General features: G+C 40.4%; 1 protein-coding gene across 2 annotated transcripts in view; it reads left to right on the top strand.

Moving 5' to 3' along the window:
- The window catches only part of GRAMD4 (GRAM domain containing 4), a 78398-nt gene that overhangs the window by 43380 nt on the left and 13807 nt on the right, over positions 1-21211 (top strand). For both annotated transcript variants that reach the window (XM_064656251.1, XM_064656252.1), the window contains exons 4-11: positions 3614-3734; positions 11103-11164; positions 12604-12736; positions 13211-13236; positions 16752-16843; positions 18397-18488; positions 19463-19511; positions 20295-20366. In XM_064656251.1, the coding sequence (XP_064512321.1) occupies positions 3614-3734; positions 11103-11164; positions 12604-12736; positions 13211-13236; positions 16752-16843; positions 18397-18488; positions 19463-19511; positions 20295-20366 (647 nt within the window). The remainder of the gene's footprint in view (positions 1-3613; positions 3735-11102; positions 11165-12603; positions 12737-13210; positions 13237-16751; positions 16844-18396; positions 18489-19462; positions 19512-20294; positions 20367-21211) is intronic.

Below are 21211 nucleotides of genomic sequence, written 5' to 3'. Positions count from 1 at the left end.
TGCACTTCAGAGAGGCCAGCTGCACTTCTTGACAATGCTTCTAGTTCCCAGGCCTAGTTCCCAGCCTTGCCAGCATTTTCTCTGTCAGTATTTCAGCAGACACTTTCTTCTGCTAGTAATTTTCCACTTCTAACCAGGTCACCTTTATGGCTGCTTGCTTCACCTGCGTGTCCAGCTAAGACATACACTGAGACTCTTGCAGTATTTTAACATTTCTTGCCCAGCAGAAGATAGCGAGCTGTGATTGATATGCCTGGGAGGGAAATTATGGAAGCTGATTAATCTTGAAGCTGAAGCGTGACCTTTTATGTTTTACCCTTTTGTGCGTGTGCTGAGGGGGGAGGATGTTTGAATTTTGACTGTCTGAAGATGGAATCCAAGCAGCGCTCCTTTCTCGTCATCAAGAAGGATACTCATCTGTAAAGCTCAGTAGATAGATACCGTGGTGAAATGTTCTTAGGGATTCTTCTCAGGGGTCTGTGACCTCTGCTCTTTGTAGCCAACTTCACTCATTCTGCAAGAGGACCCCATAGGGATAGAGAAATATCCTTTGAAAGTGCAGCTCAGCTTGGCCAAATGGTAGATTATTTCAGGGGAGAGAGCAAGGAAGAACTTCGCCCCCTTCTCCTTCTGTTGCTTAGCAGAGTTAAGAGTATTTAACTAACCAAACACGGAAGTTTTACGGTGCCTGACCACACTGCTGCCAAAGTAGCAACAAATACTACTTTAAGGACATAAATGGGCTAGAGCAGTTGCAGTGGGGTGGATTTGAATTGCAGTCATGTATGGGAAAGTTAGGAAATGCTCTGAAATGTGAAGCTGTGACAAACCACAATGATGAGATGTTTCATTTTTTTTGTTTTGTTTTGTTTTATAGGAGTTCTGCCTCATTCATTGTGAACCCTTTAACTCTGCCTCTTTCCTTAAAGAATCTTGGGCACTGCTTATCTTCTTAGTGGTTGAATTTCTGGGGGTTTTGTTTTGGTTTTAGTAGTACAAGATGTAGAGCAATCGGAACAACTGGAATTAGGGAAGCGGGAAGATCTGAGTAAACTTTCAAGGACATTGAAGTTAATTTATACTGCTTGTGGTTTTCTTATATACACAAAATGCATAGTCACTACCTCTTAAAAAAATAAATGTGCTTAATGTAGAATTTTTTTCCTTTAATGGTCTTGAGAAGATAACATCCCTGTCAAACTTTGGAACGTTCTGTGATATCTTCATGATATTGCACAAGCTCCAGTGCATTTGAAGTGCAACAGATGTTTCCCCTCAGCTGTGTGCAGGCCCGTGTTCTGGAACAAGGCAAGCCCTTGAAAGTAGGGTAAACTAATTATAAACTTAGTTTTCTTGTTGGATTTAAAATTCCTCGTGGACACGTAATTAGGAACAGCTCCGTGTGTAAGTCTGCCCTTATGTCCATATCTTTCCATTTATTTACAGGAGGGACAATACCTGCTGCAACAGTGACATTTCCCTACCATACTCTTGGGAATTCTCAGTTTTAGTTACTTGGTTTTTGTGCTCCAGCTCTTCTTCCCAGGATCAGTAACCATCCGTCAGTGGGGAGATGAATGACAGCACTCCTTTCTTTTTGGTGGAGTTCAAGCTGTAGCTTCACAGTGGAAGCCATCATGTTGTCCTCTGGATTCATGTATCTTTTTCCTATTTCTCCTCATTCTGTGCTCTAAACCTCTTATTGCTGCAGGAGTGCAGATAATCTCCCACCAGCTAACTTGCACAGCGGATAAAGTGATTGGACATACTGCCCGAGGGCCTCCTGCAGAGGAGGGAGAGTGTGTAATTTCCTCTGTACATTTGCATTATGGCTTCAGACCTTCTCAAGATGCATGATGATTGGAGTCAGAGAGGCTCAGATATCAAAATTATCTGATTATCAAAGACTTACAAGGCAATATGTGAAAAGAAATAGAAGAGGTTGCTGGAGGTTATAACATAGTATACCAATTTTGTAAAATAACGTAAAGCCTGAACCCCTGTGTCTGCTGTGAAGTATTTTCTCTTCTGCTTTGTTGTAAGCTTGAAATACACCCACTGCTCTACTATTTATTGTTGAGATTGAGCTAAAAAAACAGCCCAGAGAACAAAATGTGGAGTAAATTTTTTGTTTAAAAAGACTTAAAAAAAAGAATCTCACTCTTCGGTTTTTCATGTTTCTTGTATACCTGTTTGGGAAAAGTTATCAATAATAGTGACCCCGGTTTAGCGCTAGAGTTAAATAAGGTCATGAACAAGGACTCTGCCAGTGACAAAAAAGCAAGGCTAATTAGACACAAAAAAGCCTTATACATAGCTGATGCTAACTTCTTGTGAAAGAAGTTGTGAGTGTGTATGTTTATATATATTATTATTACATTGAGGTTTATAGGGCACAGTGTAACCTCAGAAGAGGGTAAAAATTTAAACTTAGTTCTTTTTTTCATAACCCCTTCTTAAAACTGTAAGATGCTCAGGCCCATAATGGGACCATCTGACTTAGATAAAATTACAAGGGTGCCAGAAACTGACAGGCAGGGGTTCACAGAATCATAGAATCAGCTGGGTTGGAAAAGACCTCTGAGATCATCAAGTCCAACCCTTGATCCAACACCGCTGTGGTTACTAGACCATGGCACTAAGTGCCACATCCAGTCTCATCTTGAAAACCTCCAGGGACAGTGAATCTACCACCTCCCTGGGCAGCCCATTCCAATGTCTGATTACCCTCTCTGTAAAGAATTTCTTCCTAATATCCAACCTAAACCTCCCCTGGTGGAGCTTAAGACCGTGCCCTCTTGTCTTACTGAGAGCTGCCTGGGAGAAGAGACCAACCCCCACCTGGCTACGACCTCCTGTCAGGGAGTTGTAGAGAGTGATGAGGTCTCCCCTGAGCCTTCTCTTTTCCAGGCTAAACAACCCCAGCTCCCTCAGCCTCTCCTCACAGGACTTGTGTTCAGGTCCCTTCACCAGCCTTGTTGCCTTTCTCTGGGAAATTTTCACAACAGCAAAATAATTAGGTTGCTCTTTTTAGCACAAAAAGAAAGGGCTCAGCCCTGCAGATGCTTTTCAAGTGCCTAATTTTATAAATGCTGACGGTCATATTTGTATACAGAAAATAAAGCTTGTGACAACATGTGTGGACAGTCAGTCCAGTATGGCATCATATAACTTCATGTGAATTTATTGTGTTTTCCTACCCGAAGACATGAGGGAAAAAATCAGATACTTTTTTTTCTTGTTATGGCCACTGGATTTAGCAATAGACAGCCTTTCCTGCTGATTATTTCTTTGGGGAATGAAGAGTATGTCATGTTGTATTTAAATAAAGATAGCTTCTACCATGGGCTTATTTTGCATCTTGAAAAGAAAACTTCAGAGTTGTTTTTTCCCTTACTTAATAATTGTAACTAAATACTTTCTATATCATACAGCTGTGTGCTTTTTATGAAGTCTGTCTAGCCCTTGATTACTTGTTTTTTTCTGGTGAACATATTTGGTATAGCACAGATTAAAAAAATCCCCCACACTTAATCTGTCATAATTAGATTTTAAATTTCTTACAGAAATACTTCAGGGTAACTAAATCTTTATCTTCTCCTTTAATTAACAGAGGAGGAGCTCAGGAAGCTGAGAGAAGAAACAAGCGCTGAAACATTAAGGCAGGAACTAGAAAAGGAACGGCAGAGGAGAATAGAACTAGAACAAAAAATCAATGAAGCACCTAAAGTAAGGTAAGAGAAATATCTTCACTGTAAAGCTGAAAGCCACTTGAGATCTCTGACTGTCTATGAGAAGTTCTGGTAAAAGCATATGTTTCCAGCCTAGGTGCTCTTAAAACAACAGCTCACAGAGAGAGATGGTGCCTATGTTTTCCTGTACATCATTAACACCATGTACATATGAGTTACCATACATATTTCTGTAGCTACAGAAGTGCTGTGATACTTTTCTAGTTGAGATATTCTTCATTTCACCTTTTCTGATGCTCTCCTTCTGGGATCTTGCCCAGCTGGAACTACTAAAAGCCAGAGCTTTTGCCATGCCATTGCATGTGCTTTGACTTTTCAAAACCTGTGTCTTTTCCAGACTGCTCAGTCCTTGTTGCTCCTGTTCTAGCAGCAGCATGGAAATCCCAGTACCACAGCATTAAATGTGTGGGAGTGACTGGAGTTTGAGCCTTCCTTGCCACTGCAATGACAAGTGGAAACATGCCTCCCTATGCCTCTAGTCCCTTTCAGCCTTGAAGACATCCATCTTGATGATGCAAAGCAATGTGTTTGACGTCTCTCCTTAGTCTGCCTAGCTGCACAGACTTTGGATCTTAAGACCACAGCAGTTGCTTGGTGGTCTTGTTGCTCTAGACCACTTGCATACCTAGGTACCTGTGTTAACTTCCTCAGCAGTAGCCAAGATTACTTGGGTGAGCAGCAGGATCTGTGGTTCACTGCCAACTTCTATCATTGGGAGATAGTGTGGGCTGAGTTCATAATCACACGCTATAAGCCAGTTACGTAGAGGTGACAAGCAAGAGCAAAAAAGAAAAACTTTTGGCTTGGATATGAGGTTTCCCAATGCCATACAAACTCTTCCTGGTCTTCTGCTTCTTTCTGTACTCCATTCTGAGTAATGTAAAAATGCCTTTCTGCTCAGGCCAGCAGTTTGTGTCCAATGCCTTTCTGCTCAGGTCAGCAGTCTGTGTCCATTGGTATTCTGTAGCAATGGAAATCAGAGCCATTTATAGGAAACATGAGTCTAGTTGCTTTCTGTGGTCAATTTCTTCCTGCTCCTATAGAATCATTTAGTTTGGAAATGACCTTTAAGATCAAGTCCATCCATTAACCCAGCACTGCCAAGTCCACCTCTAAATTACGTCCCTAAGAGCCATATCTACACGTTTTAAAATATGATGGTGACTCAACCACTTCCCTGGGCAGCCTGTTCCTGTGCTTGACAGCTCTTCTGGTGAAGAAATTTTTCCTAATATCAAATCTAAAACTCCCTAGCGCAACTTGAAGCTGTTTCCTCTTGTCCTGTCACTTGTTACTTGGGAGAAGAGACTAACCCACACCTGGCTACAAACCCCCTTTCAGGTAGTTGTAGACAACAACAAGGTCTCCCCTGAGCCCCCTTTTCTGCAGGCTAAATGACCCAGGTGCCTCAGCTGCTCCTCGTAAACCTCCACAATCACTGTACTTAAGGGTATCAGAAGGTACATTGCTGCCTTTCGCTTCAGTCTCTGTTTGCAGGCCTGTTATCCGTGAATTTATTTAATAACATTGAAAGTGCTGGAGCTGTCTACCACTGGAAGCTATGGAGACAATACAAGTCCTCTTGACTCTAAAGACACAATTTTTTTTCTTTCCTTTTAAACAGATTTCTTATTGGTTTCAATAAGTGCCCCATGGTTACAGAATTGTGAGATTTGGTGAATAACTGTTCAGCGTCTGTTTATTTGCCACCCTTGATCAGTCCTTTCTTCACTTACGCTTCTGTCCAGACTGAAGAGTTCCAGCTTTTCCACTGTCTCCTTAAGAGTACTCCATCCCTTTCATCAATTCAGCTGCCATTCTTCAGCCGTTTTGTCCTAAGATGAAGAGTGGGATTTTTTTTAGGTCATGTTTCACATCAATGGTTTTCCAAAATCACTAGTTCCATGCAGGGTTGGTCTGTGTGTAGTTTTGACCTGTGCTGCCAAGTCATATGCTTAGAAGGGGCTCTGGAAGGTCCTTGTGGAGGAGTCTGGTTCCCAAGGCAGCACCATGACCATGAAGTGGGAAGGTGGTCCAGAGTGCTCTGACCTGGGCTTTTTTTAGTGACCTAGAGTTGCTCTTACATCTGGGATGTGAGAGTGCATTATTACCTATGCTGGTTGGTCTGGCTGTGTATGTAGGTTGATGTTGCCTGGTTGAGTGGACAGCATAAGAGGAGAAACTTGGACCTGTCCCCTTGCTGAGAGTATCTGCTAGCTCCCTAACATCAGTAGAAAGCAATGAGTTTTGTGGTACATTGAAATGGCAACTATGGATACTGCCTTGCTTGAGGTGCAAATTCCACAGGCTTGTCTTTAACGCTTGCATGGGCCTTTGGCTTTCTCCCCAGAACAGGTATGCCTGGGCTCTGTATCGTGCATAGAGAAGGGGGAGAGGGATCTCCTCATTGCTGGGAATCCTGGAGGAGGATGAGGAGCCATCTTCCTCTACATCATTCTGTCCTGTTTCAGAGTAATGAGGGCGGCTCAGAGTTTGATCTGGCCCACTGCAGCTTGTGAGTACACGTTTTACAGAGAAGAGAGATGGAAGGTCTTTGTTTATCAGAGTTAATGGCAACATCTGTGCTTTGTTGGATTGTGGACAATAGTAAATCTCTAGCAGGCGTGTCATTGCTAAATTAAGGTAGGATGACGCTACTTCCTGAGTGTTGTGTTCCCATTTAGATATCCTGAGGATTACACTAGTCCTGTTAGCTTGGGTATTGCACTTGCGGATTACATTCAGCCAATTATCCCTCTTACCTGAGTCTTTAACTAGTCTTACTAATATTTCAACCTTTTTGGGACAGGCAGGATATGTAAGGTACAACAAAATAAGACTTTGAAAATTTTTCAGTTCCTACTCAGGATGAGAAAAATTGGTTTGTCTATGATTTTTCATTAACTTGTGCTTCATTGTGTGAAATTCTTCTTCACTGCTTACTATCTTTTTACACTTTATTGTGGACATTTTACAATACTTTTATGAGGACTACAGGTGAAATGTTGACATAGTCAAATAAGTAATAGGCCAAATTTATGCCTTATGGAAACTTAATTTTATTAAGCAAAGTAATGGCAGAAAGTTCTCTCTGCTTATGTCAACAAAACCAAATTCACCCTGCTTCTCAGGTAATTCTTTACACAATTTTAAAATAGATATTCATATATCCCCTGGCAGGGAGAGTGAGAAGCTGTATGGTACTTAGTTGGAGACGGGGGTTAAACAACGATAGTATATAAACATATTTGCATGTGCTTTTCTTTCTGCTTACAGAAGTGAAATGAAAACAAAACCATGCTGTGATGTAAGAGGAAAGAAATAATTTTAAAAGTTGCAGTTTTAAAAGTATTTGTGGAGCAGATCAATACAAGTAGCAATATAAAACATGATGCGAAATGTTTGCAAAGAGAAAACAACAAGCTCACAATCTATTTTTTTTTTTTTTTGCTAGTGAAGAACATGGGCTTCTTTCATTGAGTTGTGCACAGAGAGGAGTGGAAGAAGAGGATTTTTAGTGGTTTTGTTTGTCATGGTGTTTATTGTCTGTGTGTGTCAGTATTCAGAAACGTGGTGGCCTCAGTTAAAGTTTTCCATAGATGCACTTCAGGACATCCCCCCATTGGGAATGGCAGCTGAAGTTTATGACATTTTGCTGGTAGAGAAGTGCATAAATAATCTGAAATGTGTGAGCTATTGCTGCTATATATTACAAATGGTGAGCTAGAATCACAGAGGAAGAAAAAATAACAAGTTTTGCAACAACACCTACCAGCAGGCTGTGACTCATGCAAACATTTTTATTAGTATCATTGTGAATTATTTTTACAAGGACTAAATAGACAATGCTTCTGCATAAGACACTGTTCCTTCATTGTGGATGAGAATGGCAAAGGCTTCTGAAGTGCTTGGTGTATTTAATGGGAAGGAGATGCAAACCATGAAAATTATTTAACTTGTTTTTTTAAGAGCTCTTCAGGTTAAGAAGCTGTGCATACCTGAATGATATATCTTTTAATTAGGCTGTGAAAATACCTAATTTATGCTTATTTTTGCATGTATGAGGTTGGAATGTGCTTTTGATGTACGTGCACACACATTCAGGTTGCTTTGAACAGTAGGAAATATATAACAGCCTTGACTGGCTTCCACAAGAGCTTTTGAAAGATCGATGGTTGGTTGCTTGTGAGCTTGGAGTTAGCCTGTAGCAAAATTGCTTTGAATATGTCTGAGAACATCCTGGCAGTGACTGGACCTGTTGTGTGCAGCAATTCTAGTCTTCACCCAGTTGTTGGAGGGAGTCTGTTGATTTGCATACATCTCAACTCGCGGCTGTGTTCAGGGCCTAATATGCACAAACCAAAAATGGTTTTTTAAGATAAATGGCCTTCAGTGTCAAGACTCCCTTAACTTTTGTGTCATACTTGCAGCTACAAAAATAATGCTTTGGTGATGTTCTCTGGGGCAGCAGTGAGTGGACACTGCATCAGTATGTGCTGGTTGTTTTTGAGTGGTACATGTGTACTGGTCATGAACAACTCTAATATTTATCAATATTCATGTTTCCCTGACTTCAGTATATTGAAGAAAAAAAAAAAGGGAAACAAAAAAAAGGTACATTTGTGTTTGCTTCCTCCGCAGACTGAGATTCCTCTTACCTCTTTTAATCAGCCTGTGCTTTAAATGGGTACAATCTCTGGTTGTCTAAACATGACCTCACTTCAGGTTGGGAATGTGTTGGTGTTACCAGTTAAACCCTTTCTCTGTGTGAAAAGTGTGCTCCAAGAGGAAGTAATGCAGCTTGTTTTCTTTGGTGCAGGCTGCAGTTAGGAAGCCCACATAGGAATATAGCATTGTTCTGGGGACTCTTTATGTTTTTCAGCCTTTTAACTGGTCTCTGGCCTGAAGAGTGGTGCAGAAACTAGCAAAGATGATTTCTCCCCTCTGTCAGTGGTCTTGATGAACCCATGGTTTGATGTGACCTGGTTTTGGGATTGAGCTTCCCAGTAGGTGTGCAAGCCTAAACAATGAATTCTGAGGTTCCTGGCCCAGATCTGTCTTAAGTGGCTAATTATAACTTGATTCACAGGTGCAGTAATGAGCTGTCATTAACCTGATGATTCGTAAAGGTCAGGTTCTTCATAGGGAAGGAGTAACAGGCAGATGGCAAGTAAGACATTGCCAAAAAAATGAAACATAAGCATCAAGAAGGGCCAAAGCCAACTGTCATGTGCTCCTGATGTAGCCCAGTAAGGCTGCTATCCAGAACTGCTTCTTGATGAGATTTTTTTGCCCAAGAAACATGGGGAGTAATGACACTGTGCTGCTTCTGAAAATACATCCCAGCATGTCAAAGGAACACCCAGTTTGAAGAGTCTGACAGCTGCCAGTGGTGGGATCCCGTCTTGGCTCTGTCACAGGAGTTGTTCAGGTGTGACACCACCCTGGTGCCTTCACATGACTGCAGTGGGTTGAGTTACTGGCTCCTGGTTGTGTGAACCTGCTTGTGAGTGACTGCCTCCTTTCCACCTAAATATGTCTTCAGCTTCAGTGAAACACAGTGACAGTGACAGATTGCAGATGAAAACACCCAGCTATATGGTGTAACCATCTAATGTGCTGATAGAGGAAAACAAGACAGTGCTCTATAATAGTTGGTGCAGATTTGATCATGTTTATTGCTGTCTATTTTTTGAGAGCTTGAAATGGAGGAGATGCAAGGGTATGGGAGAAGAAGCAGGGAGAGGAGGAGTTTTTAGGTGACGAACCCAAGGTTTGTATAGAAACTGAGGGGAAATGGCACAGAAACCAAAGTTAAAGTTGAGCTAGAAAAAATTGGTGGAATTTCAGGTGGCTTTTGAAGAGTTGCTGCAAATACTCTGGGGAGTATGCTGGGGAAAAGTCCTGAAGAGTCATGAAAACAAGTGTCTTTAAAAGCAGGAACCATTTGAATTCATCATCTAAGCAGTTAAAATGTCCTGTTATAATTCATAAATCAGTAAATTATTTCTAAGTGTTCTTTTTAGAAATGAACAAGGGTGTTGTAAGCTCATTAAATCTGAGGAATGGTTAAGAAGGAAGGGAGGTAATTAGTTCTGAGGTTTCTCCATCATACCCATTGATGTATGGTGATGTTGAGACAGCACATATTAGTAACGGCCTTTTCCATGTGCAGACAGAACAGTGAGATGTTTTCCTAATGTCCTTCAGCAGGAGAGAGAACTGTATGTCTATATTTCTGCAATCTGCCCAATGCAGTGGGATCTCTCTTCCCACTCTTTGGTTTTTTGACCATGTTTCACTTGATTCCCTTCCTGAGAAGCAAAAGATGAAGGGAACATTTGAAAGTACCTATATTATCTGATAAATGAGTGATAATGAAATTTCTGTTTCAAGCAGTAATGTTTTCAATCATACAACTCCCTGTCAAGTGAAGCTTGCTGTGGCTGGTGTTGTGTTGTCAAAGCTGCTGCTTCATTAGAAAAATCTTTCTGTAGGATGGCTGTACATGGATGGCTGAAGACTTTGGGACTGAAGCCTGAAGTAATCTCAAGACAGGTTGGCAGTTGGAGGCTCTGGATAGTGCAAATATAATTTGAAGCCTTGCACATGTGCAGAATGGCAAAAGCATTTGTGTTTTCAAAAATCTGTTCACTTTTAATGGATGAGAATATTATTCTTGACTCATTTTGAAAGGTGAGACCAATGATGCCTGCTACTTGACATATAGTTTTAGAACATTTTTGTCTCAGTTTTTCAAGCTGTTATTTCGATTTTGGAAATTTTTAAAGATATTGTTAAATCAGTTGGTATCTCTGCATTTTTAGAGCTTATAACATTTTAAATCATTCTTGATACCTATTCCTCTTGTGACGTTGAGTGGTGTTTGACTGTAGTAATGGCAGCAGAATTCAAGATTTATGCATTAAACTGTGGTTTTGCTCTACTGCTGTGGCTATCAACTTGTGATATGGAATCCCTTTTAATTTATTACTGTGAGAAAAATCGTGGCTCTGAAGTTTTCCTGGCAGGCATTGCAATGAATATACCATACAAACTAATGCAACGAATTTGATACTAGATGGTTTAGTAGTTGTAAGATGAAATTGAGCTGTTGGTGACATGAAATGGCTAAACCCCACCTCTCCTTCCAGTGGATGGTATTTCCCTGGGTCCTAAGTGCAATGAATGTTTTGAGCCTTGTGAAAGGGTGTATGTTTGTTTTTTTTCTTGTTGTGATTTTATAATCTCAGCTACGGAAACCATAGAGGTTCTAGTGCTTCCTTTACCTAAAAGGGAATAAATTCTTCTTCTTTAACATTTCACACTGTTTCTGTTTTTTCTTTGTAGGACGGAAGAGGTGCCTGCAGCTCAGCAACCTGCAAAGCCACCAGTGCAAACCAATGGAACAGGTAAGCTTGGTCAGAGCATTTGTGGACATCTGCACTGTCATCTGCATTCCTCAAGCTGATGCTTATTATGAAATCAATAATGTAGTGATTTCTGAAAGAACTAAGGCAACAGTTAGATTCTCAGTCTTTCAGTACCCTTAAGCTTTCCTCCCCACACTTCCTGATTGAGACTTAAGGCTTTTAAATCTGTGTACTAAATTTGAAATTGCTCCTCCTGTACTCCTGTAATGTCAATGCTTTCTGTTATGTGAACTACAGCCTGCTGTTTTTTAGTCTCGTACGCTCAAAATTTCTTTCTCAGTACTTTCTGAAGTATTAGCATGTGGAAAGATACTTCATATTTTTATTTTCCAATGGAAGTATTCCAATGAAATTATTATTCCAAATGGACAACAGCTGTAAACTGTCACAATATTCCTTGTTTTTCTAGATATCATTGTCATTCATTAATAAATAATTTGATTCTATTTTCTGAGCACCAGTTGCTTTTTCTCATGAACTTAAAAGCGTCATTTTGGCTGTCGTAGTTGACTGGTTAATCTTTCCTGCCTCTTAATTTTATGGAGTTCTGTACTGAATTTACCTGGAATAATTTATGTCCTTTTTGCAACTTTGTATTGACCTACATTTCCAAAGAATAGTCAGTCTGTTCCTTCTAGACAACAGTTTTGTGAGTTACAGGTGATTTTGTTCTCACTTGCTCTGTCCAAAGGTTTTTACCCTTATATTTTTTCCATATACCCATATATTATATTATATTTTTCCACTGAAACCAACATACAGAAAGTGTGCATTGCTTCATTATTTTGCTGTATGAGACTTTCCAGGTAGTATGGTGCATATATGTTCCATATATAGAAAGTAGGATATGCAGCATAATTTCTGAAGCCTGACTTTATAAAAAAGAAATTATTTTACTTGTATATAAATGTTTTATTTGTATAGATATATAGAGACACACACACACAATCTTTACAGACTATAAGTGGTTGGAAAGTGGTAGTAAAAATGCCTCTTGCAGAATCTTGCTTGAGCTTCCCTTACCTGTCAAATTCACGTGGCTGCAAGGTGGTTGTCCAGCTTTCTGCTCAGGGGTGCTTTGCTTTGGACTTGCTTTTCTCAAGGTCACCCCTCAGCACAACAGGAGCACTGAGATTTACATCAGTCTTTTGTTTACAGAAGCCTCTTAACTAGAAAATGTTTTTACGGTGTTTGCTAAAAATTATTGTTTCTTAGGATGTTTTACTCTCTGTACTTCTGGTAATAAGACTCTTCCATGTACTGTCCTGTGAGCAATACAGGAGTCACCTTTAGTGAAGGACAGAAAATCTGTACAAAGTCTGCTTCCCAGCGAAGCATCGTGTGTGGGAACAGGAGCAGGCATTGGATAAAGAGGCCTTCTAGCACTATCCTAATAACTTGCAACTTCTTTTTTATAGATAAGCAAAGTAACACGGTCTCTTCAAGACTCCAGAAGTGGCTCTGTGACAAATTTGGGGAGTATGTTGAGGACTTCAGATTTCAGCCAGAAGAGAGTACAGTGGAGACAGAAGAGCCACTCAGTGCTAGAAGGTAAATCCCCAACGTGATTTTGAGAAATTATTGGCTTCTTTGCAAATTGATTTTCTTCATCACTTAATTTTATTTTACAACTTCTTACACAGTTTGAGCAAGTGTTTGCATAACAAGTAATAAAACTGAAAGCACAGAACCATCTCAAAAATTTTGTGAATGCTTTGGACAATACATGAAATTAAGTTTTTCTGCTGTCTGAGGTGAAATAAGATTTATATTATTTACTAGGTTCCTTCATATGCCTCCCAAAAACTGTGCACCAAGTTGTAGGCTGGAGTGCTTTTACACTTCAGTTTTTGGTCTGATGCAAGATGGACTGTATTAGTTACTAGAAACACAATTTTTAACAGGCAAGAGTGAAGCTTTATGCACAAATTATTTATAACTGTAAGGAGTATTTCAGGGATCAAATGTACACAACTGTGCACTGGTTACCTATTTAACACATTGCTTTTATCTGTTATTTTTCAGGTTGACTGAAAATTTGAGAAGATTAAGTAAGTACTTAGCACTGTTTTATTGTCTAGAAATAACAGTAGTTCTTAGTAACCCTATTGGCAGGATTGCTGCTTTTTAAAATACAGCGTTTTGAAATGCTTCTGCTAGTTCTTAAGCAGAAAAGGTTCTGGAATCCTGAATTAGTGTTTGGAGTGCAAAGTAACTTAGAGGAGTAGGGATAGAAGCTGTGATTCTGTTTAATATTGAATTACATAGGGTATCTATCTCTGAACCAAACATATAATGTTAATTAAAATGTGTAAACATGCAATGAGTGAGAACAGGGTATTTGTTCACTGGCAGAAGTAAGAGTGTTCATTTGCTTATGTCTTAGCTGCTTGTAGTTTACTTGCTGGTTTATCAGCTTTTGCTTTCAAAGAAGTGGGTCTCGGACGGTGCATACCCTGAGTGTGTCTTGCATGTCTTTCTCTTGGATTGCTGATAAATTTTTTTTTGGAAGGTGGAGGATGCAAGATGGCAGGTTAAGCAAAGCAGTTAAGCCCTCCAAACGTTTTGTTTTTCAAAGAATTGCTAGCCTGAAAAAAAAAAATATGTTGATACATGTTCCAAATGGGTAAATTATTGTAGAGAGGAAGGTAGAGTTGAAATAAGGGTCTATAATCTCCATGTAAGGTCAGTTTTTTTTCTCCTTAATACTGGTATTGGTTGTAGTTTTATTTGGGAGAATACTTGTGACTTGTTCTCAGTGATATACGTGCATTGCCTTCAGAATACCTTTCAAAAACCTGTATTAAACTTAAGCTTTGAGTGGTTATTAACTTCCACTAGGTGAGCCATAAAATCTAGATCCCTGTTGTCCGAGGTGCCTGATGATCACTCAGAGCTCTCCAGAACCTTGTTGTCACCAGCAGTTTCCACTATAGGTTTTGTTTAGTGTGCTGGAGCAGAGCAGATGGAAGCAGTGCTTAAATCCATGACCTCCTTCAGTGTGAGTTCTACTGCAAATGAGGGTGAGGGCTTCTGGGGCTCCTTGTGCAAGAGGAGTTGTCACTCTGCTCAGCAGGGAAGGCAAAACTAGTGTATTCCAATAAAGAAAGCAAAGGTCGTCTTGCAGCAGCCCTCTTCTGTTTCCTTGTGTCCCTAGCTAGTTTGTCTAAGTGGTAAAAGACCTTAGAGGAGGAGAGTAAAGGACTAGTGGGTTTTAGGGAGCTGAGAAAGAGCCCCTCTTGCTGTTGCTGGCTGTGTGCATCTGTCTGTGGGCCTCTCACAGCACAGGTCAGTCTCCCATACAGTGACAGCAAGAGCAAAGGTCTGCAGAGGTGGGAGACAGACTTCTTCAGAAGCAGTGATGTGCTGTGTTGCTTGGCTTGGAAGGAGTAAGCAGCAAAGTGCTACTAATGGATAGAGTCCTGCAGAAACATAGCCAACACATATTTAGCCTGGCTTTAAGATAGCTGAAACAGCAGCAAGGGAGGGAAGGGCTGTGGATGTTGTTGTCATGGTTTGAGAGCTCCAAAACCCAATTCCCTAGTCCAAGTCCCCCTCCCACATCTCAACCGAGTGTGAGATGGTTTTCCAGACACCAGACGAGACTCAAAATGGGGGAAAGGGAATATATATTATAATGACTGTACAAAATAAATACTACAATACATTATATACAATCTTAGCTATCTCTACCATGACATAAAAGTATTTACAATGAATCAAATCTCTTCTTCCCTCCAAATAAAAGTCCAGGAGGGAAGTAGGAAAAGATCCCTTTCTACTCTCAGAGCAGCAATGTCTCTAAGGCAGCAGGCATCTATCCTCTTCTCATGCAGCAGCTGTAGCTGGATCTCTGCCAGTACACACGAGGGGGTATCCAAGCCCCTCGGCCACTCGTCTTCAAGCGAGGGTCTTATCTTCCGTGGGCTGCATTCACCCAGACAATGGTCGCATCACCACGTCATACCATGAAGCACAGGGGTCTTCGTGACGGTCTGTATCTTCAGGGGGTTCAAGTCCCCTTTGCAGAGCTCCGTGCTCTGTCTCAAGCAGCGAGGGGGCCAAGGTCACCCCCTCTGCATTCTTTCTCGGAGCTTTTCAGCTCTTTTCTGCAGTGCAGTAGCACTTCACCCCTCCCTTCTAGGAAGTGAGAGGTCTCCAAGGAGTTTGTGGTCTTTTGGTTCAGTTCTTACCCCAAAAACTCTGTCTGTAGAGCTTGGGTCTGCTCTCTCTGCTGCTGGCTCTCTTTCTCGGCTCTCTCAGACAACTCTGTGTCTGTCTTCCTTGGCTGCATGCTGTTTGCTGCTTCTTCAGTTCTTATCTGTTGGCTCTCTGCCATTGTCTCCGGCCAGAGTTGTTTTTGCCGCCGCTTCTCCTGCTCACGGTGGAGAAAAAAAACTTCTAGCTTCTCAGTCACAGACCTCAGTCCAGTTTAACACTGTTTCCGAGTTTCTATGACCCCAACCAGGGGCTGGGGGGCCGCGGCCCCCCAGAGGGGCTCTTGCCCCCTCAGCTCATGGCTTCAGAACATGGCTACTTCTTCAACAACAACTACCACTACCTTGTCTTCCATTCTGCTTGTGATATGTTTATATTTTGCAGAAGAGCTCATTGGGTAAAACCTCAAAACTTCAAGGGTCACCACCCCCTGGGGTTTTACCATTTTATAACTGCAGGGGGGAAACTGTTTCCCCCCACCACAGTTGTCTACCTAGACTGTAATAAAGCCTTTGACACCATTTCCCACAGAATTCTCCTGGAGGAACTGGCTGCTCATAGCTTGGACAGGTGTATGCTTTGCTGGGTTGAAACCTGGCTGGGTGGCTGAGCCCAGAGAGTGGTGATGAATGGTGCTGCATACAATTGGAGGCTGGTCAGTAGTGGTGTTCCCTAGGGCTTGGGATTGGGGCCAGTCCTGTTTAATATCTTTATCAATGACCTGGACAAGAGAATTGAGTGCTCCCTCAGTTTGCAGATGACACCAAGTTGAGTAGGAGCGTTGATCTGCTGGTGGGCAGGAAGGCTCTACAGATTGTTTAGGGACATGGCTTAGTGGTGGACTTGGCAGTGCTGGGTTAATGGTTGGATGCAATGATAATCTTAAAGGTCTTTTCCTACCTAAATGATTCTGTGATTTTAAGTTGTTCCTTGGTAGCTTGCAATGCAGTCAGGCTGATGTACATTGTTTTACAGTGGGATGAGCTGACCTGTGCAGAGGTCTTTGGGGTAGTATGGACAGGTCTCAGAACAGACTGCTTTTAGCATCCAGGGTACCCTTGTAAAGGATGTTGTGGGGTTTTTTTTTTTTCTTTGTCTATAGTATGTGTTAAGAGTTTAGACACAACCTTTGTCTTGGATAATACTTTAGTTTTTGGAAATGCATTCTTTAGCTAATTTCTCAGTTACATTGATGGATTTAATTTTTCTTTATTTGGATAAGCCTTTTGTCATTACATGTCTTGAATATTCTTAATGATTTTCTAATTTAGTTGTTTGTCATTTACAAGTGATTTAACTACTGCCAGCTAATTCTAACAGTTCTGTTTTTTTCTCTGCTTCTCTTTAGAGAGAGGTGCCAAACCTGTTACTAATTTTGTGAAGAATCTTTCTGCCTTATCAGACTGGTATTCTATCTACACTTCTGCTATTGCCTTTATTGTAAGTTATCCTATCCTTCTGGGAGTACTAAGTACTTTTAAAAATCTATTATTTGCTGAAATTCATTGAAATTGCCATATCTGAGTAGGGGTTGTGCTACAGTTCAAGTCAAATCAAATAGTGTAATTTCATTTAACACAAAATACCAGTAGTTGTCACTTTAGTTATATTTCAAAACCATTTAAATGGTGTATCCTGGGTTTCTTGTAGCATAGCTTTGTCACTATTAAAATAACTTAAAACGATCTGGGCATTGTTCTCTTGTTTTTTGTCTCCCAGTCCTAGTAATTTGATGGTAACTTCAGCCTCTGCAAAGTCTCTTGTTTCCTAGGGCTGAAATGCTGATAGTAGTTGTTTGATGAGAAGCTATCGTTCCTCATCAGTGCTCTTTGCCACTTGTTAGGATCATAGTGAGGAGAGGCAAAATGCCTTGATTTCAGTATCATTTCATGTGCAAATATCAGATCTGTGAGCTAAATTCAAGCATTCCCATGCTATCTAAGGGGGTTTGGATGTCTCAAAGAGACATAAGTATTTAGTGGAATTTTGATTTCTTTTCCTTCTGAATGTTAATTAAATGATCTAAATTCTTTTGGTCATAGTGTATATGAAATGTTGTTCTATCAAAGGAATTACTAATAGTCATAGCTGAATGAGCCTGTCTGGTGAAAATGTCACACACTTTTTCATTAAATGATCCCTTCCTGTAAGTTATAGAGCCTATGCTATTTTACATGGCACAACGGAAAGAATATTGAGGAGGAGACTTCCCTGTCCCAGTGCCCTGTGTCTGTACCTTCTCTTAATCTACTGATTTTCCTCTTGCCTCTCCTGGTAAACCCATTTTTCAGATAAAAGCCAAAAGAAGAAAGTTCAGCTGATTTTTTTTTTTTTTTTTGAAAGCTCTGGACCTGGGAGCCAGAGCAATGTTTCATTTTGGGGTTATCCATAAAAACCGTATCATCTCTCACAGAGACACTGTAGTCTCTATTTTCAGAAGCTGGGAAGGGAACAGAATACCTTTGTGTTTGTACTTGTTATGTAAAAAAAACCTGTTTTCCTCCAATCTTTTTTAGACTTGATAGATATCTGGAATTTATTTACTTGAAATACTAGAGCAAGAGTTTATCCTGTTGCCCAGTATGGGGCTAATCATTATAACTCTTCTTCTATACCATTAATGACCATATCATGGTCATGTAGCAGATTCACAGACTTTAAAGTTTACTTCTTTTTGTTTTCCTCCTACCCCTTCATGTAATTGTAGTGTTGGAAATACTCAATACTCTCTCTCAGGCAGCTGAAAACTGCCTGAGAGATTACACCTGAGTTAGGTGTAATCTCCGGAGATTTGGCTCATTTTCAGTTTTAACTTACATTGATAAGTGCAGGGCTGTTATCAGTCATGGGGGCTAAAATTTATTAATTTTTTTAAAATTAATTGCATGATTCTGAGCCCTTCAGCATAGTGGGAAACGGTATTTCATGCAACTCACTGTACCGCAGTTTGTAATCCACATCTGTCTTTGTTTCTTTTTCTTCTTAATCTGCAGATTTACATGAATGCTGTATGGCATGGCTGGGCCATTCCTATGTTCTTATTTTTAGCGATTTTGAGGTTATCCCTAAATTACCTCATAGCCAGGTATTTACTTAAATACTAGCTTATTCTCTTGTAATGCTTTGCTTGAAAGATATCTTATTGTTCTTGTATTGAGTTGTAAACTGTTACCTTTTCTAATGTTGTGGGTTATGTCTAACAAAGAGAAATTCAAACTCTAATATCCTTCGTGTCATTGCTCAGTTTCTAAAATCTTTTACTTTATAGGGAATTATCTTTGTATCCTGTGACTTGCATCGTCATAAATAATGTTGCATGCTCTCAAACAAAAAAATTTTAGTGTGCCCTCAGCACACTAAAATTCTAAAATAAAATTCTGCAGCATTTAGAGTACTTGGGGAACATCACCTTAAATATTGAAGTCAGCTGCTTTTCCCTGGAGAGAATTTTCACCTGAAATTGCAGTTTTGCCTTTTTCCGTAACTCTTTGGCATGCTTTGTCCAAAGTGTCTTCCATTTGTAAATTCAGTCTCTTTTAAAAATGAAGACTTTTTTGTAATGTATGTTTTCTATAATAAGAGAATCTTTTTAAAATGCTATTTTACAGTGATGGTGTTTTCCCCCTTAAAATGGTGCAGAGTACCTTAACGTGAATATGTTAAAATAAGTTTCTGACTTCTTAATTGATACTTACCATTTCCCTGAGAGTTGCTGGTAGGAACAAGGCTCCTGAATAAGTTGATGTAATTTTGTTCACATGAAAAAAAAAGAAAAAATATTCCTAATCGTTTATTCTGTGTCCACCATTAACTTTTGTTGTAAAACCCACAAGCAGTATTTCTGTGTAGTATCTACTTACCTAATATTTTTAAGGCTGGCTGTTGTTGGCCACTTGTGCTTTTGTCATGTTGTGGGTTCTTTCTTAATTTGGGGATTTTATATTAACTTTTAGGCTATAAGTCCTTGCTGCAGAAAACTACTTTTTAACCCTCTACAAATAATTCATGTTGGCAGGTGGAGAAGTTCTTGCTCTCTTTAACTGTTTCCATAATTTCTAGGGGTTGGAGAATACAGTGGAGCATTGTGCCTGAAGTTTCTGAACCCATGGTAGGTCTTTGATCAGCTTGGCCTGTACACCTATGAAAAAAATTGCACCTTTAAACCTTCCTCTGCATTTGCGTGGGGTATTTGTGAAAGGAAGAGTGAGGCGCAAGTAAAGACATTACTTTTTTTTTTCTTTTTGTAATTTAGAAATCTTTACTAACAGCACTCTTAGAATCAGGTGCTTCACCTTAAAATACTCAAAACCTGAAATACGTTTATGAAATGAATCTTAAGATATCAGTTTGGGACAAGTTAGGTCCTGTGGGATCTTCAAGAAGCCTTGCATTCTGTTTTCTTTAAGATCATCAAGTCCAACTGTTAACCTAACATTGCAAGGTCCATCAATGAGTTCTGGTCCATGTCCCTAAGTGACACATAAAATACCTTTAGGGTGGTGACTCCGCTTCCCTGAGCAGCCTATTTCAAGGCTGGACAACCCTTTTCGTGAACAAATTTCTCCAAATATCCAGTCTAAACCTCCCCTGGCACAAGTTAAGGCCGTTTCCTCTTGACCTGTCACTTGTTACCTGGGAGATGAGACTGACCCCCATGTTGCTACCACCTCCTTTCAGGTAGCTGTAGAGAGCAATAAGGTCTAAAGATAACTAGCAATGACAGACATAGAAAGTAGATCTGAAACAAGAGAGGATGTTGGTAAATTTAGAGACTATTTAAAGGGAGAGGACTGTTGCCAAGAATGTTGAGGGATCACCTTGTTTTGAGAAGTTTTGTAAAATACATTTCATCTGAGCCAAAAATTAATGGATTGTCTCTTTCTTGCCTAAGGAACATGCAAAAGAGGACCTGACTGTGTCTGAAAAGTTTCAGCTTGTTCTAGACGTGGCTCAGAAGGCGCAGGTACTGTGCTGCTCTCCAACCTCTCTGGCTGCTCCCTTAGAAACAAGGAGGTTCATAGTCCAAGTGGTCAAAGGATGTTGTTATGCATCATATGAAAACAAACACTCAAAAATACTTTTCTTGCATAGGGATCTTTTTTACCTATGAGCAATGGAGATCTTGTTAAGATTCCTGGAGCTTCTGAAGTGGCATGATGCTTCAGAGAACTGGTTGAGGTTCTCTGGTCACATCTCTGAGTGAGCTCTGGAGCTTTCACAGTTTTCTTCCTTATATATTCATATAAGCTTCTGATAAGGTAGATTGGATGGTGAATTTACCAATGTACTGGAGGGTGGGTCCTTATCCCAAATCTGCTAGTCACAAAACTGATGTAGGAGGCTCTATTCCTTCAAGATTTAGCTGAAGGCTACTGTCTGTTTAGGTGTTAATTCAACAGTTTGCACTGCATCTCTAAAATAGCATGTTTTTAAAAACTCCACCCCCTTCAAGCCCTGAAATCTGCTTGTGTGGGAGAGGCTGAAGGAAGGTTTTCTCCTGGCTTCATCAGTTTGATGAGGTAGCAGCTGAGTGACTGCACCACCCAGTAAACTGCAGCCTTGTGCCATGTCAGATGATGTGCTGCTGTTGAACAGGGTTTACCTTTCCCTTGCCAGCTGCGTATGCTGAGCTCCTGCCTTCTGCTGGTGGCAGTGCATATGTTTATGGAAATTTATTGGGAGGGGGAGATTTTCAAGTGCTCTGACAGCAAGGATCGGTCAGAGAAGGTGGCTCTTAGTCCTAAGCAGTGGTCAGTTTCCATCAATAGTTGTTGGAATTATATGGAATCAAGTAACTCCATGGGCTTA

This window comes from Pseudopipra pipra, chromosome 5, assembly GCF_036250125.1.
Source record: "Pseudopipra pipra isolate bDixPip1 chromosome 5, bDixPip1.hap1, whole genome shotgun sequence".
Taxonomy (NCBI): domain Eukaryota; kingdom Metazoa; phylum Chordata; class Aves; order Passeriformes; family Pipridae; genus Pseudopipra; species Pseudopipra pipra.
This window is presented reverse-complemented; position numbering and strand designations above follow the sequence as displayed.